The sequence below is a fragment of the Sciurus vulgaris genome (genome assembly GCF_902686455.1).
Source record: "Sciurus vulgaris genome assembly, chromosome: 8".
In the NCBI taxonomy this organism is placed as follows: domain Eukaryota; kingdom Metazoa; phylum Chordata; class Mammalia; order Rodentia; family Sciuridae; genus Sciurus; species Sciurus vulgaris.
In genome coordinates, this window is record NC_136468.1 from 130,985,738 (window position 1) to 131,005,631 (window position 19,894).

The 19,894-nt window shown below is 50.4% G+C and overlaps 1 protein-coding gene across 6 annotated transcripts in view; it reads left to right on the forward strand.

Annotated features, from left to right (window-relative positions):
* The window catches only part of SGSM1 (small G protein signaling modulator 1), a 72,334-nt gene that overhangs the window by 51,696 nt on the left and 744 nt on the right, over nt 1–19,894 (forward strand). For all 6 annotated transcript variants that reach the window (XM_079151268.1, XM_079151272.1, XM_079151269.1 and 3 more), the window contains 8 exons: nt 915–1,097; nt 1,868–1,936; nt 3,709–4,299; nt 8,256–8,380; nt 9,893–9,975; nt 12,865–12,974; nt 15,655–15,751; nt 17,613–17,780. In XM_079151268.1, the coding sequence (XP_079007394.1) occupies nt 915–1,097; nt 1,868–1,936; nt 3,709–4,299; nt 8,256–8,380; nt 9,893–9,975; nt 12,865–12,974; nt 15,655–15,751; nt 17,613–17,780 (1,426 nt within the window). The remainder of the gene's footprint in view (nt 1–914; nt 1,098–1,867; nt 1,937–3,708; nt 4,300–8,255; nt 8,381–9,892; nt 9,976–12,864; nt 12,975–15,654; nt 15,752–17,612; nt 17,781–19,894) is intronic.

Sequence of the window (19,894 nt, forward strand, 5' to 3'; positions counted from 1 at the left end):
GTGGTGCATGGGCAGGAGGGACCAGGCTGGGACAAGCAGGGACCCGAGAGGAGGCTGCTGGCTCAGCAGTGGGGTGGGGTAGCCTGGCCTGGGATGGTGCCGGGAGCTGGGAGGCAGGCAGGCTTTGGAGGAGTCCTAGGGAGGTGGGCAGGAGGCAGGCCCCTGAGCGGGGAGGGCCTGGAGCCCCTCGCTGAGCAGCCATAGGAAAGCCCCTGCTCCTGTCCCCTGCACCTCTCTGCACACCGTGCACCCAGGCTGCCTGCTGCATCATGCCCAGGTGTCTGGGAGATTGGGAGCCCCAGTCACCTGGGCTGTGTAACCCAGGAACAATGAAAGCCCCCACCCCCACCCCCCCTCTCCTGCTGACAGCCCACAAGGGAACAGCCTGGAACCTGTGGCCCTTCCCTCAGGCCAGGGCTGCAGCGAAGGGGAGCAGCTGGTTCTCCTCACCTTGTATCCCAGCTCCTGGGCCCATGCTGAACGGACAGGAAGCCCTCAGCAAATATGCTGAGTAAGTGGATGGGCACGTGTCCATCTTGTGTTCCACATGCCTACTGAGGTGCCTGGCACACACTAGGTACTTTCAAATCAAACGACTGAGGAAATGAAATAAAGGAATGAGGAAGCAGAGAAGGGCAGTGGTAAAGGGAAGAAGCAGTCGTCTCCCTTTGTTACCTCCAGGGCCGAGGAGACCATCCAGCACACAGTAGGGGTGAGGAGGAGGGCGGGAAGGACTGAGCCTCGCGCACCTGGGTGTGTTCAGGTCTGGCTGTGGCCAGGCGTCATGTGGTAGGTGCTCAGTTAACGGATGCTCACTGCAGCAATGTCGGGCGGTCAGGCCCCTCCTCCAGACCCAGCTGACTGCCGCGTGGCCAGCACCTGCACCCTGGCTCACCTTGCGTCCATCCTGGCAGGTGGACGAGCAGATCCACGCCTGCTATGCGCAGACCATGTCAGAGTGGCTGGGATGCGAGGCAATCGTGCGACAGAGGGAGCGGGAGTCCCACGCCGCGGCCCTGGCCAAATGCTCCTCGGGGGCCAGCCTGGACGGCCACCTGCACCGGATGATGCACAGGGACTCCACCATCAGCAATGAGGTGACGCACAGCTGACCTCGGGAGCCAGCTGGGAGGGGCGGGGAGGCTGGATCTCTCCCCCAGACGGTCCTGAGAGGAGTGGCGAAGGCCAAGTGTAAATTTTTTTTGTCCAGAGTGTTCCAGTAGCCAAGACAGACATGTCACCCTTACATAACAACCAGCTGAACAGGACAAAGCAGGAGCTCAGAGGAACACACTGGCCTCACCAGTGAAGTGTCCTTGCTGTGGCCAAAAGAGCACAGCATGGCAACCAGCCACCCCATCCAGTGACCTCAGCCATCAACATGGTCCTTGTTAGTTTTGCCCATAAGTCTACAGGTCCGCCCAGCAGCTCACTCTGATGCCGGCTCTCAGGGGCTGGTCACCTGAAGCTTGTTGATGTGGCTTGGGCTCCCTTGGCCGTCTGGGGGACTGGGCTCCACTCCCTATGCCTCGTCCTCCAGGAGGCTAGCCTAGGCACGCTGTCCCAGGGAAAGCAGGTGCTAAGAGAAGAAAGCTGAAACGCACATGCGCGCTTCGAGTCTCTGCTCCGTTGAGGTTGCTCACAGCCATTGGTGGAAGCAGTTCAGGTGGGCGGTTCACAGGGCAAAGCCACGTGTACAGGAGCTGGACTCTGGGGAGCAGGGAAGGCACCTCCTTCTCTTACAGCTGGGAAACTGAAGTCTCCTGAGGTGACTTCTAGCCAGGAACAGAGGGGGAACCGGGCTTCCTGGCTCCCAGTCCCTCCCAAGCAGGCCCCTCCCGCTCTTCTGATGTCCTTTTCCTCTCAGTCCTCCCAGAGCTGCAGCTCCGGCCGCCAGAACCTCCGCCTGCAGAGCGACTCCAGCAGCAGCACACAGGTGACCTCCCAGAGGTGCCGCCCCTCCCCCCCCACCCCCTGGGGGGCGGGCACTGAATGTCTGTCCTCTATGGGTCCCTTTTTGGTTTGCTTTAGCTTTTTATACTAAATTCAAAATTGAATTTTCAAGCCAGGCACAATGGCACATGCTTGCAATCCCAGCGACTTGGGAGGCTGAGGCAGGAGGATCATGAGTTCAAAGCCAGCCTCAGCAACTTAGTGAGGCCTAAGAGACCCTGTCTCTAATAAGATATATAAAAGGGCTGGTGATGTGGCTCAGTGGTTAAGTGCCCCTGGTTCAATCCCTGGTGTCCCCTTTTTAGTGACACAAGTAATACAGTTGTCCCTTGGTATCCACAGCAGACTGGTTTGAGGAACCCCCATGGAGACCAAACTCCAGGGATGCTCAAGTCCCTGTGCAAAATGGCCCAGTATTTGCAGAGGAACTTTGCAAAGCCTTCTGTGTGCTTTTGATGACTTAGAGTCCCTAACACGATGTAAATGCCATTGAATAGTTGCTATACTGTGTTGTTCGGGGGATATAATGTCAGGGAAGAGAGTCTGCATGCATCCAGCACAGATGCGGTCTTTTTTTGTTTTTCTCAAAAATATTTTCAGTCCGCAGTTGGTGGAATCTGTGGATGTGGAATCCGGGGATCATAGAGGACTGACTCTGTGAATCCGTTCTCCCCGTAGAACATTAAAACATTGCAGAAGAAGCTCAACTTGCTTCTCTCTTCCCTCATCCTCCTGCCTGCCCTGAAAAATAACACCACTATCAGTAGTCCACTGCATTCTTTCAAAATCTTCCACACACACAGAAATGTGTAGATGGTACCTAGCCACAGTCATAGTTTCTAAATTTTTCTACATGAACACCATCGTGTGAATTCTTCGGTGGCTTTCCATTTCACTTGATGAAAACACTTCATTCCATCTCTCTCAACATTAAAGAAAAAAGCAAGGTGCCAAAAAGGTACGCAGGAAGACAGCTTTGGTGTCGAAAGGGGACGGAGTGATGTGTGTATGCATTCACATCCGTTTTCACAAGGAGCGGAAAGATAAATCAGAACTACCCAAAGTGGGTACCCAGGAGAGAGGGGACAGGGACGAGGGGAAGCTGCGTGTCCCTGACTTGGTTTCTCATTTTGACTTCACAAAGAAGTTCTAATTTTGACCCTGGAATTAGATGAACTTGTATGTACATTAAGTCAACTGAATGAAATTTCTGAAAAAGAAATTTTAAAAAACAAAGAGACATACAAAATCAACCATGAGTCAAGTCAACAGAGAAAAGAAATACTGCAAGGGACTTTGGAACACGGTCTTTCACTGTCTGTCCTTGAAGGGTCGTGGCCCAAGGATACAAAGAACCACCAATATATCGTGGTTTGTTTTTAGCCTGTTCCTTATTATAGTCACTAATTTTTTAGTTTTTGAAAAAGTTCAGGGTGAAAGTCTATATGATGAATTTCCCTCCACCATTTCAGTTCCCTGGTAGCCCTATGTAGAAGGCTGTAGTGCTTTCTTGTTTCTCTCTGAATTCTTCACGCATACACAAGTGCATAGATCACTTAGTTATGTGTTACGCATGAAGCATAAAAGATACCTTTTCCATCTGATTCTTTTCACTGACTGTATAGTATTCCACTGCATGCACGTTCCATCCTTAAACCAGTCCCCAGTTGTTGGATTTCTAGGTTGTTGCTTGACAGTGTCACAATGGACACCTAGCTCACCTAGTCCATCTGTCTCTGTTCACTTTCTCCTTAGGTGTTTGAGTCCGTAGATGAGGCAGAGCAGGTGGAAGGCGAAGGCAGACTGGAGGAGAAACAGTCCAAGATCCCCAATGGGAACCTGGCCAATGGCACCTGTTCCCCAGACTCTGGTCATCCATCTTCCCACAACTTCTCCTCCGGCCTCTCGGAGCACTCAGAGCCCAGCCTGAGCACTGAAGACAGCGTCTTGGATGCCCAGCGGAGCATCCCCCCAGCGCTTCGGCCTGGGGACAGCAGCGTGGAGGACGGGCAGAGCAGCGAGGCCACCACTTCCCGGGACGAGGCCCCTCGCGAGGAGCTGGCTGTGCAGGACAGCCTGGAGAGCGACCTCCTCGCCAACGAGAGCCTGGACGAGTTCATGTCCATCTCCGGCAGCATGGACGTGGCCCTGCCTGAAAAGGAGGGTGCGGCGGTGGAGAGCTGGCGGGGCGGCGGGGCGGAGAAGCACAGCCAGGGGGACAGCGAGGACAACCTCTCGGAGGAGCCCGAGATGGAGAGTCTCTTCCCTGCCCTGGCTTCTCTGGTCGTGACCACTTCTGCCAACAACGAGGCGTCCCCCGTGTCTTCCAGCGGGGTCACCTACTCCGTAAGTCTCCAGGACTCTCCTCCACCCAGCTGTGGGGGTGGGGCGCAGCGACCCCGCCGGAGAGCGGTGGGTGGTTGGCTTCCTTCTGGTCACCAGGATCCACTGCAGGCACCATCTGAGAGAGAGGAGCGTCCCTAATCTTAAAATCCCAAGTCCAAAGTGCTCAAGCTAGGGCAGCGGTGAGCACCTGTTGTCCCAGCTGGTCGGGAGGCTGAGGCCCGAGGATCACTGAGCCCACGGGTTCAAACTAGCCTGGGAAGCAGAGCGAGACTCTGTCTTCAGAAACAAACAAAACAGTCTATTCTGGTCACTCTTTTTTTTTTTTTTTTTTTTTTCTTTTTCTGCAGAGTAGTCCAAACCCCAGGTGTTTGGTCACCAACTTAATGTCACAAATAGAAAATTGCACACCTGACCTCATGGGATGGGCCGCAGTGGAGATGCACAGTTATACTGTATAAAGTGCCTTGGGTGCATTGTGAGGTCCACACGGAGCACAAACGTGTTCATGCCTAGACTCAGGTCCTGTTCCAAGACATCACATTAGATAGGGATGGACTTAGAGATACAGGCACAGATGGAGATATGTCCCCAAGTCCTCAAAAATTCCCAGACTCTCCTGGGCCTGAGCGTTTGAGTTGAGGGATGCTCAGCCAGAGAGGACTTAAGGAACACAGGCTTTGCAGTAGGCATTCCTAGATCACGTTGACCCTCCCGAGCCTCGGTCTCCCATCCGCCTAGCACCATCCTTCCGAGTCACTTCCAGCGTTAACACCCTGAGGTCCTGTGTGTTCAGCACACAGCAAGCCCCCAAGCCACGGCAGCCTTGATGGTCACCTTCTTGCTCTTGACTCAGGTGTGACGTCCTTTCAACTTGCCAGAAAAACCAAGCCAGAGAACATCATCTGGAAGGGACATTGTTCTGAGCCATCCACTGCGCACACGTCTTTTAAAGTATTTTTTTTCTATCAAAGCCCATAATTTAAGGATTACCTGGATGAGGCTAGATATGAAAACCAGATGTACACCTGGGATCTGCCCCGGAGGCTGAGGCAGGAGGCTTGCTCAAGCTCATGTCTTGGAGGCCAGCCTGGGCAACATAGGGAGACCCTCTCTCTTAAAAGGAAGAAAGAAAAAATAAGAAAGGAAGAAAAAGAACAAAACCGTGGTTCTCCCACAGAGCCCTCCCAGGACAATCCTATTTACTTATTCTGCCCTAGTGTGTGATTTTACGCCATATCTCAAACACACTTGGACTACTGCTGTCGGATCTTTTTTTTTTTTTAATTTCCCAGTTTTAGACGCTACCGCTCGCGCCCCTCTGTGGAAGCAGAGGATTCAGCTCCTGTGTCCTTCTCCACCCCAACACCCGCTCCCCGCGTGAGCGACACTGTGCCACAGCCCTCTTTCCACCGCGGCCACATCACCGATTTAGGGTCACATGACCAGAACAGCCTAACACCGCAGCCAGCCACGTAGTCAGCTGTGTTTATTTTTCAAGCAAAAGGAAAAAAAAAAAAATTCCTGGATTTTTATTTATTTATTTATTTATTTTACTTGGTTTGTTGCATATTTATCACCAACTCATTGCTCCACATTCCTCGCCAGGTCTCCGAATCCCTCCTCAAACACGCAGACCCACTGTGTTCTGGTGTCTGAAGAATGCGCCCCGGGGGGTTCAGTGCCCTGTCCCTGAGGCATGGGTATCCCTGACCTCCTGCCTGCCTCCCCGCAGTGTCCTTCCATTGCACCCCGGTGCCTGGGCCTCCCGTTTCCCCTCCTCAGGTCGCACCTTGTCTGGGTGGCCCTGCGTGTTTTGCCCGTCGTTCCTTCTCACGTGGCGGCCCCCGGCCTGGATCCTTGTCTGCGCGTGGTGCACTGAGCAGACGGGCCCTCCGTCTATCCAGAGTGATGCTCATGTTACTGAGCGTGCCACTCTAGGGACAGTGATTTTTTTCTCAGTACCAGTGATCCCCAGCTTAGGACGGTTTGATTTGTGACTTCTGGCGCTTACAGTGGCACAGAAGTAATACACATTTGGTAGAAACTGTACTTCGGACTTTGAATTTGGATTTTTTTCCCCTGGGCTAGCAATGCACAGTACGATCCTCGTTCATGACACTGGGCAGTGGCAGCGACCACAGCTGGCCGTCACCATCACAAGGGCAAAGAACCCGACGCTGTACCGTGCACCAAGTCGCCAAGCCCCCCATCTCTCCCTCCTGCGCGTGCGTAGGCCCTCGACCCCTCTAAGCCAAGCCGCAGGGGTTCCTTGAAGATATTCTTCCACCTTCTTCCAGTTTCCATTGCTGCTGTTGAAAGAAGTCAGGGGTCTCATTGTCACCTCCCTAAAGATAACCTCCTTTTTCCTTTTTAAGATGGGTTTCGACATCATGTGCCGTTATGTGCCTACGTGTGGCTTTCTTTTTCTGTTTCCCAGCCAGGGTTTGCTGGGTTTTATGTCTCTGCACATTGATGTCTTTAGTCAGTTCTAGAAAATTCTCCTCTATTATTCACTCAGCTGTTGCCGCTTCCCCCCTTTCTGTCTCGTCGTAGCTCTGAGGACGCGCTTGTTAGATCTCCTCTGCGTCTGTTACTGCTCTTTCCTTTGACTGTTTCTTTTTCTCTCTCTGCTGAATCCTGGGTAGTTCCTTCAGATCTCTTTGAATTCACTAATTCTCTTCAAGAGTGTCAGAGTTTCAGGCTGGAGGTGTAGCTCAGTGGTAGAGCACCTGCCTCGCATTCACAAGGCCCCGGGTTTGATCCTCAGCAACACACACACTCACTCTCACACACACACACACACACAGTCTAATTTTCTGTTACATGTCTCATGAGTGTTTAAGGTTTTCTAAAGTTTCACTTGAATATTTTTCACATAAGCTATAAAGTGACGGATTATTTTGTAGCGTTGCTATTTCCTGAACCTCCTCTTTTATTTAAGAATATTAAACAGGCTAATTGGATATTCTCTTCCTGATACTTCTAATAACAGAGGCTCTCGTGGCTCTGATCCTGCCATCTCGCGTTCATACCAACTGTTCTTTGAGGTCCTCTTTCTCTGAGCATTTTGTGATCTTTCAACATGAGCTTATGTTTTATGGAATTGTATCTGTTGAGGCCTAAGTGAAGGGTTGATTCCCCAAGAGGGATTTCCTTGGCCTCATCCCAGTACCAGAGGCCTAACAACTCCGAGTGGTCTTTAAATTCTCCAGTCTTCCAGGCCGCCCAGGCAGGGGGAATGTGGGTGAGAAACCTGCATGAGTTATAAACTTGAGTTTTGGGCTTTAATCACCCAGAGGGATACCTTTTACACTTAGCTTGGCATCTGGGTTCAGAGTGCAGTTGAGCAGTTATGTTCAGGCCCCAGAAGGTGTGTGCGTTATTTCCTGATTTTTCCTCACGGAGGCTGTGGCTCCGTGGGTCCTGTCTTGCTGGGCAGGCCTCTTACTAGGCTCACCCTGGCAAGGGGTATACGGGGTCTCCAAGCGTCAGTTCCCTGGTTTGGCAGTTTCCCCGGATGCAAACCAGTTTGGGTATTTTGTCGCTTCTCTTCTTGGTTTTTCATCCTTAAATGGTCCTTATTTTCTTGCTGTATCATTGAGCCATTGCATCAGTCGGTGGCCACGGGATATGGTCTAATATGATACCAGAACCGGATCTGGGTTCAATTCTCTTGCCCGTCTGCAGTTTTCAGTAGAGAGGGGGCGCTTCCAGCTACAGCTGTAACTCCGAGTCCTGGCTTTCTTATCAATTTAAAAAGGAATAGAAGGCATCTTCATCATACAAACTCAAAGAGGCTTTCCCAAAAAAAATGTGCAAATAAATAAACACCCCACCGGACCCAGCGGGAGATGTTCTTTTCTCTGCTCACAGGAAAGGGTCAGGAGGAGGAGCGGGGATCCTGCCCCCCAGTGGTGGGTTTGGGGATAATTTCTCCTCTTCTCGGGCACCCGCAGCCGGAGCTGCTGGACCTGTACACCGTGAATCTGCACCGCATCGAGAAGGACGTGCAGAGGTGTGACCGTAACTACTGGTACTTCACGCCCGCCAACCTGGAGAAGCTGCGCAACATCATGTGCAGGTGATTCCCTGCGGGGCACCTGGCGGAGCGGGGCAGGGCGCACGGGGCGGGCGGTGGCGGGCAGGCCGGAACTTGGTTCAGCTCTGAAGCTGGTCTTATTTTAACCCACGTTGACAAATAACAGCCACAGGAATAATAATACAGTGATTATTGAGCGCTTACTGTATACCAGGCACTGTCCCGAGACCTCTGCTGCCCTCAGCTGGCATAGCCTTTAATTCCCTTTGATGGGTGAGTGTCCTCAGGCTCAGGGGGACCCACAGCCAGCCTCTCTGGCTAAAATCTGCCGTTTTTTTCTTTCTTTAAGCCAAGATCTAAGGCTACTTACTACTGTTCATTAAAATGTATTATTGGCATTCCTTAAGATGTAAAACTAACCCATGCATATTAAAAACCTAAATCAGTCAGAAGGTCCTAAGACGAAAAGAGAGATTTTGTCCGGCTCCACCTGTCAGTGGCACTAACACATAAGTAAAGACAGCTGGCAACCTAGCGAGTATCTTCCATCGTTGCACATACGATGCTTAATGACCTAATCGATCACATGTCCGGTGCTGTACACTGCAGTATGGAGGCATCGTGCATTGTAGGCTACAATATGTTTTAATGTTTCCAGCTACATGATGGATGTGATATTTAAGAACAGTGCTTGGGGAGGAGAAGGAAGAGGAGACTGACTTTTGGTTATGAGAATAGGGAGAAATCACACAGAGGCTGACAGAGGTGGGGACTCTCCAGATAGGCTTTGTCAAAATTAAACAAGAATCTAAAGAAACCGCTTAACATAGAGTTGAAGATCACACATCTGGGCTGGGGAGATGGCTCAGTTGGTAGAGTGCTTGCCTTGCAAGCATAAGACCCTAGGTTCAATCCCCAGCACCGGGGGGAAAAAAAAAAAAAAAGATCACGCACCCTCAAGCGAGGCTTCCTGGGTTCAGAAACTGCCACTGCCACTTACTTTAGATGTGTGACTTTGGGGATGACACTTCCCTGTCCATGCCTCAGTCTCCTTGTCTGTGAAGAGTGGTAACAGTGATATTTATTTTATATGATTATTTTGAAAGTCAAAAGGTGCAGTAACTGTACATTGGGCTAAGTATACAGTAAATGCTCAGTAAATATGCACTCTTATTAATTAGGGGCTGGTAAAGTTTCAGAAGTGGGACCTGCTGGGCAAAGGCACAGAGACATAACCCTGTGGTTTATTTGTGCCAAGTAGACACCTCCATGTGGCTGAAGAGGAAGAGGCACCAGGGGGTGCTTCCTGGGGCTCTGAAGATGGGTGGGAGGGCGACCGGTGCCTGGACCCCAGTAAGGGAGTCTGGATGTCACCCCACTAAAGGGAGCTTGCAAAGGCCCCTGAGCATGCAGTGGCTCCTTGGGCAGGACACGAGGAGGGCGGCCGCACCCGGGGTGTCTTAGGAGCATGAAGCAGGGTGGGCGTGCAGACGTCAGGTGAGGGTGACAGGAGGTGGCTGGCGGTGCCATCACTGGGCCCCCTGTCTCTCACAGCTATATCTGGCAGCACATTGAGATCGGCTACGTCCAGGGCATGTGTGACCTCCTGGCTCCACTGCTGGTCATCCTGGATGACGGTGAGTGTATTTCCTCTGTCCTAGGCTGGGGGTCAGACTCCTTCCCACCACAGGGAAGTGGGTCCATGGAATGGGCAGGGCAGGGGCTCAGAAGACCTGGCCGGGTCCCCGTGAAAAAAGAGTCCTGTACCATAATGTCCGACACTTAGGACCAACCAGGCCTTTGCCAGCTATGGATTATACAAACATGAGGGACAGCAGAGAGGAACCCAGGCCCAGGTGGCTTTCCTAGTGAGTACTTCCAAATATTTAGGGAAGATTTAACACCACCTCTTCACAGACTCTTCCAAAAAGAAAATGAGCAAGGCCCAAGTTCAATCCCCAGCATCCAGAAGGGAAGAAGGAAGGCATCGAGCTCATTCCCTGAGGGCCACGCAAGGACTGGGTACCTCATTATCATACTGATTCCCATACAAGACAAAGCCGTCACAAGAAAGCCGCACACCAGTATCTTTCATGTTTAGGAATGCAGAAATCCTCCACAAAATACCAGCAGCCAATTCCAACAATATATAAAAAGTGAGATTTCTTGTTTTGTTTGTTTTGTTTTTATGGGCGTTTGAGTCCAGGGCCTGACACCTTCTGGGCAAGAGCTCTAACGCTGAGCTATGCCCCCAACAAGAAATAAAAAGGATTACACACCATGCCGAGGTGGGGTTTATCCCAGGAACACAAAGGGGGTTCTGCATGCATTAATAATAAGCACAATTCACAATATTAATAAAATTATAGGCAAAGAATCATTCATCTCGGCGGACACAGAAAAATATAATAAACCCCAATACCTTTCATGATAAAAAACACTCAAGGAACTAGGAAAACAAGGGCACTTGAAAAACCCACCATTAACGTCAGACTCGGTGGTGAAAGACTGAACCCTTTCTCCTCAGACCTGGAAGAAGACAGAGATGCCTGCTTTTGCCACTGTGGGTTCTAGCAAGAGCAGTGAAGGAAGATAAAGAAGTCATTGGGGAGGAAGTAAAACTCTGTTCCCAGCTGGCCTGACTTTGCATGTAGAAAATCCTACAGAATAAAAAAAAAAATATATATATATATTAGAACTAATAAATACATCGATTTTGCAGGATCTGAGATCAATAAAACAAATTTCTCTTGTGTTTCCGTTCCTTTGGAATGAACGATTCCAAAATGAATTGAGGAAGACGATCCCATTTTGCAATAGCATCTGAAACACAGGATGCTTCGGAACCGATCTCACCATGAAAGGGCAAGGTGGGCGCGCTGAAAACCACCAACCGTGGAAGAAACCAAAGAAAACCTAACCAGTGAAAAGACATCTCATGTTCATGGACTCGAAGACAGAACTGCTAGGGGGGCATTGGCTGACCAAATCCCCAGCACTGCAGAAAAAAGAAGAAAGAAAGAAAGAAAAAAGAAGGGGGTTGCACATAGTTCCTCCCAAAACAACTCAGTGTGAGAAGGGATGGGGCCGGAAATGAAGGCCACGTCACCGTGGAGAAACACTGGGACAGACACTCCCTCCACCAAGTGGCCTGGGTCCCCATCGTCCACAGTAGCTCCTGTTGATAGCTTGCGCCTTGACATGGTGCGGTTAAAGTGCACTTTATCTTTGGGATCTTCCTCCCCAAAACCCATAACCTCATCTCACTCTGAGAAAAACACCCGATTCCCCTACTAATAAAGAGGCATCCTACAAAGACAGCAGCTGGCCAGGACTCCAGAACCGTCGAGGTCTTTGAAAACAAGAAAGCCTGAGAAACGCAGGAGCCAAGAGGAACCTAAGGAGACGTGACGTTTGTGTGATGAGCCACCGGCATGGGGTCCTGCAACAGAGAGAGAACAGTAGGTGACTGCCGAGGAAATCGGCATATGTGCGGACTTCAGTTAATGACACAAGGCATTGGCTCATTAGTTACAGCAAGTGAACCATACCCACGTGAAGATGTGACTAACAGAGGAAACCAGGTGTGGGCCACGACGTGAGAACGCTCTATTGTCTTCTCGGTTTTTCTATAAATCTAAACTGTCGTAAAAATAAAGTCAAGCAGGGTGTAGTGGGGCCTGCCTGTCATCCCAGTGACTCAGGAGGCTGAGGCAGGAGGATCACAAGTTCGAGGCCAGCCTCAGCAACTTAGTGAGGTCCTAAGCAACTTAGCAAGACCCTGTCTCAAAATAAAAATGAGCTAGGGATGTGGCTCAGTGGTTAAGCACCCATGAGTTGAATCCCTGGTTCCAATAAGTAAGTAAATGAGTGTTTAAACAATGAATGAAATCCTACTGGCCTTGGGAAATTTTCCAGTCCCGCATAGCTCTCCCCAAAGTTATCAATTACTCAGCAGCGGGGAGAAAAAATTACCATTTTCAAATTTGTTTGTGAATCACTGGATGGTATGAAACCAGTTTCTGTGTTGCAGGACTTCTCAGAGCCTTTACTTTCTTATATATGTACACAGGTATTCTAAGCAGCAGATAATCTGAGCAGCGTTTTCCAAAGTACTTTGACCCTTGCCGTATTGTCTATAAAAGCCCTTCCGACACTCCTAGTTGCTGCTCCAGTAAAATGGTTCTCAGGCTTGGAATTTCCCGTAGAATTTCAAAAAAGAAAAAAAAAAAAATTGGTTCCAACAAAATATTATCAACTTTTTACGGGAGCAAACAGAGGCCTTTTCAAAAGAGCCTTTGCTGCACCATCGTCTCCCAAAGGATTGAATGCCAACAGCTGCAAGTGAGAGAGACACAACCCCTCAGGCTGGAAAGCGTCCTTTGGAACTGAATCCCCGCGTTTCTCCCCTGGCCGTGGACGTGGTGAACCAGCCCTGGGCTTAGCACTTCCCCTGGGGAGCCGAGGGCCTCGGGCAAGTGGTGGGCAGTGGTGTCACTAACGTTTGTCCCACGCTGCCTCCCCAGAGGCTCTGGCCTTCAGCTGCTTCACGGAGCTCATGAAGAGGATGAACCAGAACTTTCCCCACGGAGGCGCCATGGACACGCACTTCGCCAACATGAGGTCGCTGATCCAGGTATGACCAGGCATCTAGTCCTGCTTCCAGCTCTTCTGGGAGCCCGTAGGCATGGCTCTGTGACTTAAGACTGAGCGATTGGGTGTCACGGAGCCTTCAGACCCTATTCCTGCTTCTCGCTAGCTGGAGAACCTAAGCTTTTATCTCTCTGGGCCTGAGTTTCCTCATCTGGGAAATTGGCCATTTTCCCATTTATATGCTTCCTAATGAATTACTACAGTTATGGAAATGAAATAAATGAATGCATTCATAGTGCTGAGCACAGTGCCTGCCAGGGTCCATGCCCAACAGCAGCTGGGTCACCTGGAAATGCAGGTTGGTGTTACCTGCCCCCGGCTCGGAAGCACTGAGTGGGCCCGTCAGTGTGCCTCATGAACCTCCCAGTGCTTCCCACACAAGCTGAAGTGAGGTGCTGTGGTAAACGCTGGCTCGTTAGCACCCACCATCCGCTCCCAGAGGAAGTCAGACATTCGCCCCTTAGATTGGAAGGGATAGAACGGGTTAACCCAAGCAGGTGACAGGGGCACCTTACTACCTGTGCACCAGCAAGGACGCTGCAGCCGTGATCAAGTTCATCTGAATGCTTCTTCGGTGAGGCTAAAAAGGGTCACCGAACATTCTGGACATAAGAGATGGTGATATAATAAATATCCATGTTTCCATCCCACCTGCCCAAGAAATAAAGCCTTGACCGCAGATTTCCAGCCATCCTGTGTCCCCTGTGGATGGCATGTCCTCATTCCTCTCCTCCTGGTGGCAGCCGCTTTCTGGAATGTGCTGCTTATCATTAAAACACATTTACAAAAACCCTTTTAGGGGCTGGGGAGATAGCTCAGTTGGTAGAGAGCCTGCCTCGCAAGCACAAGGCCCTGGGTTCAATCCCCAGCACCGCAAAAAAAAAAAAAAAAAAAAAAAAAAAAAAAAAAAAAAAACACCCTTTTAGCACATGTGCGCCACACACAGGCAGGCCTGAGGCGCCCGTGGGCAGGCCGGTCCTTGCTCCTTCCCTGAGGCTTAGCCTTCACTTCAGGAGCCTCACACTCAGGCTCCCTGTCATTCCCAGCCCTCTTCCTGCCGATGGATGTTTACATTGTTTCCATTTTTTGTTTGTCGGTGTTTTGCTTTTGCTTTGCAGAACGGGAGGGTTTGGTTTTAGCCTTTACAAATGGTGCTGCTAAGAAGTTCTTGTGCCTGTCTCCTCGTGCATGCACAAGCTTTGCTGGGGCTTCACTGGACACGGCTAGATCATCCTCCAAGGCCATCGATTGTCCCAAGAGCAGTGTAAAAGATTGTGTGTGTGTGTGTGTGTGTGTGTGTGTGTGTGTGCGCGTGCCTTGTGTTGTTTTGGTACTGGGGATCAAGCCCAGGACCTTGCTCATGCTTGGCAGGTGCTCTTAGCATGAGCTGCATTCCCAGGCTTTTTCTTTTTTTTAAATCTTGAGACAGGGTCTCCCTAAGTTGCTGAGGCTGACCTCGAACTGGCACCAGATCCTCCTGCCTCCCCAGATCCTGGGCCTCCTGCCTCAGGATTACAGGTGTGCACCACCACATCCAACGCTTAACAAGATTTTTGGACACGCGTCATCCTTCCCTGACATTGTCAGACCTCTTAATTTTTGCCAGTCTCAGGGGTAGTTATGGCAACAAACCGTGGTTTCACTTGCATTTTCTTTTCTTTTTTTAAGCCTGTATTTTTTTAATGATTTAATCTATTTAAGCATATACTCTGAATTTGCTTGGTCTATTCATTTTTTTAACCTTTATCTTACTTATTTTTTTGTGGTGCTGAGGACGGAACCCAGGGCCTCGCACGTGCGAGGCAAGCGCTCCACCACTGAGCCACAACCCCAGCTCCGCCTTTGCATTTTCTTTACAGTGCAGTTGAAGATCCTTCCCTCCTGCTCCTCTTTGGAGTCACTCGGGTCGCTTTCTGGGAATTGCCTGTTCATGTTTTGCTCACCTTTTGTGAACACTTTGTGCACCGTTAGACTCCTGTATGTGTTTCCCCTCCTTTTTGTGCAGACTGCTTCAAACCTGCTTCTTTCCCTTTAAGAAGAATGCCCAATGGCCGTAGGTGTTCTATGCCCATTTTCTTACAGCCACGGTTTGTTCATCCATTCATCATTTGATGGACCTGCAGACCGTTTCCGGTCGTTGGCTGTTTTGAATAGTGCCGCTGTGCACGTCACGCACAAATTATTTCATGGGCTATTTTCGATTCTCTTGGGAACCCGCCTAGGAGAGGAACTGCTGGGCCTCAGGGCAGCTCTGTGTTGTATTTTCTGAGAAGCTGTCAAAATGTTTTCCACAACCCTGCCCCACGGAGCAGTGCATGAGGGATCCAGTTTCTCCACGTCCTCGTCAGCGCTTATTATTGTCTGTCATTGGATGGAACCATCCCGGGGCGTGAGTGGCATCTCCCGCAGTTTTAGTCTTCATCTCCCTGGTGGCTAATGGTGCCGAGCATGTTTGGCGTGCTCACTGGCCACTTGGAAGTCTCTGGAGAAAGGTGGACTCACAGCCTCTCTCCACTTCAAGCCCCTGGTTGCTGAGGGCCGTCTGGTGTGTGCCGAGGGCCACCTGGTGTGTGCTGTGGGCTTGTGCCGTCCTTGACTCAGCTGTCCCCCTGGTCCCACCCTTTCTCGAGATGCTGAGGCCTCCGTTTTTCTTCCTCTCACAGATCCTGGACTCGGAGCTCTTTGAGCTGATGCATCAGAACGGGGACTACACCCACTTCTACTTCTGTTACCGCTGGTTCCTGCTGGATTTCAAACGAGGTACCGACTCCAAACCAGGGCCTCGTCCCAGACTTCGTAGCAGGACCTTGGGGGAGGAGATAGGCGGAGGCGAGGCTGAGCAGATGCCAGGCCTGGGCAGTAAGAGGGCAGCACATGACCGTTGTGCCCATAGTCTGCCAGGTGTTCTGCCTAACCTTGCAGGAATACTATGCAGTAGGGGCTATGAGGGTCCCACTGTACAGCCAAGAAATCTCAGGCTGAGAAAGGTCCAATCCATGGGGAAGAGCAGAGGCAGCATCCGAGCTCACTCCCTCTCCCCAGAGCCACGCTCCCTTCCATTCCATGCTAAGCAAAAACTCGAGTCCACGGAGTAGAGGTTGCTTCCTGTGTGGTGCACACAGGACTCAGCAGTGACGTCACTTCCGGATGCACTGCTATTGTGCAAATTTGGGGTGAAGCCAATAATGATAGTCGCTCATATTTGGAGGTGTTTCTGAAGTGCCACACGTTTGCGTGTATTGTCTCTAGTCCTTTACTGTCACCAGCATCACCCACCTGCAGCCAGGGGTGAGGCTCAGAGAGAAGCAGCCAGCCCGAGGCCCCAGAGCTGGAGTTGCATTCAGTCATGAGACGTGGGAAGGAAGCCTTGCTCTTTTTTTTTTTTTTTTTGCACCATAAATAAGTGAATGCAAGGTTATTTACCTACAAAATGCATTCACTGTAATACATCATATCCATAGAATAAGGGGAAAAAATCATAGCATCACCTTCAGATAATGTAGAAAAAGCATTTGGCAGTGAAACCAAAAAGCATTTGACAAAATTTAATCCTTCATGACAAAACAACAAACCAGGAATAGAAAGGGCTTCAACTGGATAAACAGGATGCTTCCAAAACACAGCTGCCATGTCGCGCTCCATGGTGAAGGGCCGACAGCCCCCTCCCAGAGGAGGAGCAAGGCCAGGGTTTCTGCCCTGGTCCAGTCTCAGCCACACTCCTGGAAGTGCTAGCAAGAGCAGTCAGGAGAGGCAGGAAGAGCTTCCACCCGGGAAAGGAAGAAGCAAGAAATGTTCTGTTTGCAGAAAACACTATTGTGTACAAAAAAAAAAAGGTGTCCCCCACAACTATTAGAACTAACAGAGAGCTCAGCAAGGTGGTGAACACAAATCAACACACAGAACTCAGCTGTATTTTTGTACATCAGCAACCAACAATTAAAAATCAAACTCAGAACAAACATGTTTACAACAGCATCAGAAAGAATAAAATACTTAGGAATAAAATTTGGGCTTTTTTTTTTTTTTTTTTTTTTTTTTTTTTTTTTGCACTGTGGATTGAACCCAGGGCGCTTAACCACTGAGACACATCCCCAGCACTTTTTATTTTTTGAGACAGGTTCTTGCTAAGTGGCTGAGGCTGGCCCGGAACTTGCTATCCTGCCTCGGCCTCTGAGTCACTGGGATTGTGCTGTGTGCCTGCACATCCTGTGTAAAGGAAGCCTTGCCTTATCCACCACTCTTTGACCTCTTCACTAACCTCATGCAGCAGCCAGTACAGCCACGTGCAGGCTAATAGGTGGTGGAGGGTGGGCCCTGGCAGGACCCAGGGCGGGCACAGCTCCATGTCAATCAAATCTGCACAAGCTCAGTTCCTCCACTCAGAGCTGGAAGAAATTTAGGAACCTGTTCTACTGAACGGGAAAACTGAGGCTTCTGGGGTCAAGGGACAGGGTTCAGGGTGCCCAGCCCTGACTCACATCCTGAGTTCTGTCTGCTGCACCGGGACTCAGGCACCAAGCCCGGCTGGCCGCGAGTTTCCACGGCCGGAGCCTCACCAGGGAGGGCAGCCCCGGGAGTGCAGTGGCTGACCTCTGTGCGCATGCGCCCTGGTGTCTTGCAGAACTGGTCTACGATGACGTCTTCGCGGTCTGGGAGACCATCTGGGCGGCCAAGCACGTCTCGTCCGCCCACTACGTCCTGTTCATCGCGCTGGCTCTGGTGGAAGTCTACCGCGACATCATCCTGGAGAACAACATGGACTTCACGGACATCATCAAATTCTTCAATGGTATCCATGTGGCGGGGGCGTGTCTGGGGGTGGGGGCGGCCATCCCTCCAGAGGGACTGGACTTGAGAGACTAGTGCAGGCAGGGCTTGGAGGGAGATGTCCCAAAGGGTGGGTTGACATCTTGTAATGCTGAGGACATTTTTCTCAAGGAGCTGGCAGAGGAGTCGTGAGAGTTGAAATCAGGCTCAGGGACAAAGCCTGGCCCTGCCAGTGACCAGCTATACCCTGGACAAGGCCCGTCCCCTCTCTCTGAACATCCACTTCCTCCTCTGTAAAATGGGGAGCAGCGTCTGTGTCCAGGAAAAGAGGAACGGGGTGGCCAGAGTAGCATGAGCAAGGCACAGCCTGGAAACCAGACACGGGTGGCATCTGACCCCAGCTCTGCCCCTTGGGAGCTGTGTGACTTGTCCAAGTGACTTCATGCCTCACATTCTTCAGGGACAAAATGGTGCTCACATCTCCTCATGCAGGGAGGTCTGGAGGGTTAAAGGACACGATGGATAAGTCTTGTCACAAGGTACCTGGCCCATCGGAGGGTCTAACAAATGAAAGCCATCACTGCTGTTATCACTATTTAAAAAGGAAAAGCTGGAGGCTGGGAGTGGCTCAGTGATAGAGCTCATGCTTAGCACACTTGAGGCCCTGAGTTCAGTGCCCAGAACCAAACACCTAACACAAAAGAGGGAAAGATAAAGAAAAAAAAAAAAAAAAAAAATCAAACTAACACAGTCCAGAAAAATCAAAAGAAGGGGGAAAAAATAAACCTACCACCTGTAATCTCACTACGGAAACAGAATTAGGTTTTTTTTAAATGTAAACTTTTAATTTTGGAACAATTTTGGATTTTATTCATCTTCTAAACTTTGGCATTTAGAACTCTCGCAGATTTACAGAAATGTTGCAGAGACAGTCTGTCAAGTTGGTGACATACTTTGCCTGCTGTGAGCATTTTACATGATCTGGATACATTGCTCGCAAAACTGCAGACTTACTTGGATTTCTCCTGGTTTGTCCCTCATGTGGTCCTGATCCAAACAGGCAGCCATGCTGCTGTTAGCGGGCCTGTTTAAAGAAGAGGAATCCACCCCGGCCCGTCCACAATGGTGTGTTCGTATGTTGTTACCATGGCAGAATGTAGTTACGTCTCGCTTTTTCAATCAGTATTTCAGAAAGGTCTCCACATACCCCTTTGTTCATGCCGCAGAGCATACTTCAAGTGACTGTCCTGTGACTCACTGGGCCATCCTTTGCTCGCGGGCGTCTTGTTTTGAGTTTGAAGGTGTGACTGAGACAAAAGCACCCCCGTATCTCTGTAACATATTACAGCACCCCAGGCCCAAAGCTCCATTTAGTAAGCAATCCGGCCACATCACTTAATAAATTTCATGTGCAAACAGCTTAGTAGCCATTTGGTGGCAGGGGGAGGGAATGAACATAAATTGAAAGAAAGCATCTTTTATATCTTATTCTTAAGTAAGCCCAGTAGCAGGGGTCTGTGCGCCCATCAGACGGGACCTGGCTTCTCCAGCCTTCTCCTGCTGCACCTCACCCGCTTCACTTCCTGTTCCACAGTGACTCTCACACCGTGCTTGCTAACAACCTAGCAAGTGAAGAGTTGGCATGGTACCCAGTGCACATGGGCTGTTTCCATGGTTCCCTCCACATTGCTGACTGTCCCACAGTGCAATCCACTGTGGAACTCCCAGGGTGCCTTGGCACCCAGTTTGGGAACTGTGGGCTTGGCGCCTTATCTCTTTGCTCCGTATTAATCGGTTCCTTTACGCAGGTGTCTGCTCTATTTAGAGGTTGGAAGATCTGCCCATTGCGTGCACCTCTTGAAAAAATTATTTTTCTGCTTTTCCTTCTTTCTCCCCGCTTCCCCTTCTTCCCTCCCTCGGTTGCTTCCTTCCTTCCCATATTAGCATTAAGCACCTATCATGTGCCTTTCTTCTTAAAGGTTCCCAGGCGTTCTTTTTGTAGGATCAGGGTGGACAGACCTAACACTGCCTTCAGCCCATGCTGTGGGCCCAGTGGCTTCATTTGGTCTCCATGGTAACCTGGAGCGTTGGCCACTGTTACCATCCCCATCTCACAGATGAGGAAACTGAGGCGGA